At 43.8% G+C, this 3787-nt stretch overlaps 1 protein-coding gene across 4 annotated transcripts in view; it reads left to right on the forward strand.

Annotated features, from left to right (window-relative positions):
- add2 (adducin 2 (beta)) overlaps positions 1–3787 on the forward strand; it is a 23679-nt gene extending 19892 nt beyond the window's left edge. For 3 of the 4 annotated variants that reach the window (XM_017452428.3, XM_017452426.3, XM_017452430.3), the window contains 3 exons: positions 171–297; positions 2001–2090; positions 2779–3787. In XM_017452428.3, the coding sequence (XP_017307917.1) occupies positions 171–297; positions 2001–2090; positions 2779–3041 (480 nt within the window). In that variant the 3' untranslated portion in view covers positions 3042–3787. The remainder of the gene's footprint in view (positions 1–170; positions 298–2000; positions 2091–2778) is intronic. The other variant, XM_017452427.3, reaches the window with a different exon arrangement.

Here is a 3787-nt window from a genome sequence, read left to right on the forward strand (position 1 = left end):
TGAAGCGGAATAATCTGGGAAAATCCCAGATGACTAGAAACGAGATGTGTAACCTCAGGTCTGGTGTTTCAAAAGATTGATGACGCTGTGTGTGTGTGTGTGTGTGTGTGTGTGTGTGTGTGTGTGTGTGTGTGTGTCTGTGTGTTTTGTACATGCGCCTCTCGACACAGTCTCCCGAGAAGGTCGAGCCTCCTTCGACCCCCGAGCCGGAACCACCGAACCCGTTCAACGAGCTGACGGATCAGGCGCTGGAGGAATATCGCAAAGAAGTCCAGCGCAAGCAGCTCGCCGTGGATGGTACGCCCCCTACGCCTCTAACGACTAATCACCCCCCGGACAAATCCTCTTCTCCTACAGTACACCGCATGTTGCACTTTTCAACCCAGCCCGTCACCCGTGCACGGACCTGCGCTCACACTAGCAAGCGACCGAGCAACAGGCCGACGCTCGATTTCAGCGACGCTCGAATGGAGATCTCGAAAGCGACGAATCCAGACCATGATCCCGAACGGTTCCTCGGACTGAAACGCGGCGCGTGTGGCGCGACGTCCCTTCCGCTCCCCGCTCGCAACTTTTAGTTCCTACCTGCGATTGGTTCCCGTTTAACGTTTGATGCGCAGAAACAGAATAACTGTGGTTCCGTCTTAAAGCTTCTGGTGAGGTTACGTAGCGAGTACGCTTGGCTTGATTTGCTAATCTGATCTGACAACGACGTCAGTACGAAGCCGAGCATGTAACGTCATTTAAATTTAATAATAAAATAAAATTCACTCTGATTGATGCGTTTTTTAAATTTGTGTTTAGCTAGTTAGCTTTTGAAGTGATTTATAGCTACTATATATATATATATATTTATACATACATACTCTCCAGTATAGGCCACACCCACAAGCGGTAACAATAGCGGTTGTTACACAGCTACAAGCGCTGCTTGCTAAAGTGAACGTAGAGGAAATCCTGATCAGAGAAGAAAATCTCAATTTAATGTCTAGTCAATTCTTATGGCACGAAACGAGACTTTGTCGACGTAGCCGATAAGCCGATAGTTTGACAGAAGACTTGAAAGGGGGCGTGGCCTAAAGTTGAAGGTGGGGTTAGAAGCAGTGTGGACGATGACGTAGTTCCAGTTCGATTTGTGTATATATTTTATTTATTTATTTATTCATTCATTCATTCATTCAATACATACAGTGCTGTGAAAAAGTAATCACCCCCTTCCTGATTTCGTTTATTTTTACACATGCGTCACTGTTTCAGATCTTCACACTAAATTTAATACAAGACAACCCCGAGGAAACACACAATACTCTCGTTGTTTTTTATTATTATTATTATTATTAACGTATCATTTTGTTCGCTGACGATAAAAAGTTGTCCAACACCAACTGGCCCTGTGTGAAAAAGTAATCGCCCCCTTAGCTGCGCGTAACCAAATGTACCGGTAACCGATAATCGATCACCGCGAGTACTTTTTAATCTACTACATATCTAAGCATCACTTCAATGAAGGTTTTCCTGTAACGTGAAGTAGGCGTAAAAGGCCTCAGTAAGCCTGATCATTATAAAGTGGTGTGTTTTTTCTGCTTGCTCGCGTTTTCACGATATTATATTACATTCCGTATGTGCGAAAACGGAGGAGATCAGGAGGCGGGCAGATATTATTCCACGACACTTTATATACAAACTTCAGACACCAGACATGTCTTAGCTGATCGGCTTCGTCTGGAGTGAAGCGCAAATTGTGTGTATTTAATACTTGGCCAAATTATTACACGTACAACAGCGACAAATCAAAGGATTAATTGTGTTACTTTTGAACTATATCTCGTTAACTTTCCAGAGTCATTAATTACTCTCTGATATTAAGATTTACAAGCTGTCGGTCCACGATATCGCTAAACGTTGTTTCTTACGCAAAGCTCTGTCCTGTCTCACTATTTTAACTCACTAATCACTCGTTTTTACGTCTCCTTCCTGCCACGTGTTCCCTCCCATGTCAGGTGAGGAGGAGGTGATGAACGATACGGGGACTCCTCCCCCTGCTTCCTCTCCCACAAAAGTCCCCTCCCCCACCAAACCACCTGCATCAGGTGAGCCCTCACACCACACCCTCGCACCTCGGCATGTCTTTAACACACTCACGGCATGTGTTTAGTGACGGTTAACACTACGCACCAGGGCTTTCTGAATACCTCTGAATTTGTTGCTCATTCTTAGACGTGTGGGCGGAGCTAGAAACAGTTGCAGATCGCCGATTGGTCAAGAATAACGGTCACCGATTTGTCCTCAGTATCAATTTTATCATCCTGTTTAACGTTTGGGATTTATTTTTATTTATTTGCCCGCAGTGATGTACTCAGATTTGTTTTGTTTCTGAATTTGACCTCAAACTTAGATTTAATATATGTATTTTATAATTATATAAATAACATATTTTGTGCCACACCCAGACTTTAATTTCTCTTTTTTTTGTTGTTGTTGACATTTTTCAGTGCTACATCTGTCCTTTGGCTCAGTTTAGTAGTTTTAGCAAAAAAAAAAAAAAAAAAAAAACCCCAAGCATGTTTGATTCACTTCCTGAAGATAGTCGATTCAGAGTCGAATCGCTGGTCGAATCGGACCGGAATGTGATCGCTGCATTCTCGCCTGGTTAAAGAACCGCACCGAGAAGAACACACCAGAGTTCTGCTCGAACCCACTTAACGCTGCAGATGTGCAAAAAAAATAAAATAAACAAAAACACTCGTTTAACCCTTTGACCTCTTGTTCCGATTTCAGAGCTGGACGGGAAAACCACGGTCCCGAACGGGAAGGAGGAGGACGAGAAGCAGCAGGAAGAGCTGGAGAAAGGATTGAAGGCCCTCTCCACCAGTGACACGTCAGAAAGCGCGGTGGTCCCGCCCACTGCCCCGCCCACCAAGCCTGTGGGCACCACCCCCGAAGGCTCTCCCTCCAAGTCCCCGTTCAAGAAGAAGAAGAAGTTCAAAGCGCCGTCGTTCCTGAAAAAGAGCAAGAAGCAGAAGGAGAAAGCCGAGACTTGAGCTTTCTCTCTCTCTCTCTCTCTCTGTTTCTCTCTCTCTCTCTCTCACTGACACACACACACACACACACACACACACACACACACTTACACAGACACGTCTGCCGTTCGGGAACTCGATTAACACTCAATGTGTATCCATCTGTTTGTCCATGAAGCATTTTCAGATGATTGTTTTACAACAAGATAATTCTCACCACGATCTGACTAACCCCCCCCCGTAAAGAAAGCTCCGGAAACGAGCTCTTCACACGCTTTTTAAAACCATATTACACTCGGCACGAGCATATTAGACGAGAACGTGGCATGAAGTTGGCCCTTTGTTGATTTTGATTGTTCGCTGACGGTCATATTCACATGTACTTGCACATGTATGATTCTACGACGTGTAATCATGTTTCATCTTTACCGACTCCGATGCGGCTTCCTGTTCACGTTTCACGTGCTTATGAATAGAATATATGAACAGAAGAAGAAAAAAAAACCCACCAAATGAACATGACTTTGGCTTGTGTATGCAAGGAAAAGCCCGCCTTTAAAACAGCACTCAGACATTCCACTTCCTGAATTTTATTTTATATAATCGATGACTTTCTTTTGCAGTTGTAATTATTTTTACGATCGGTGACTCTTATTTAATTGCCTTTGTGTGTGTATATGTGCTGGTTTGAATCCATGTCATGTTAGAATGTAAAGTGATAGCCTGAATGCTAGGTTGTACCAATCATTAAAAATCATTGAAAAGAA

The sequence above is a fragment of the Ictalurus punctatus genome, chromosome 22, assembly GCF_001660625.3.
Source record: "Ictalurus punctatus breed USDA103 chromosome 22, Coco_2.0, whole genome shotgun sequence".
Classification (NCBI taxonomy): domain Eukaryota; kingdom Metazoa; phylum Chordata; class Actinopteri; order Siluriformes; family Ictaluridae; genus Ictalurus; species Ictalurus punctatus.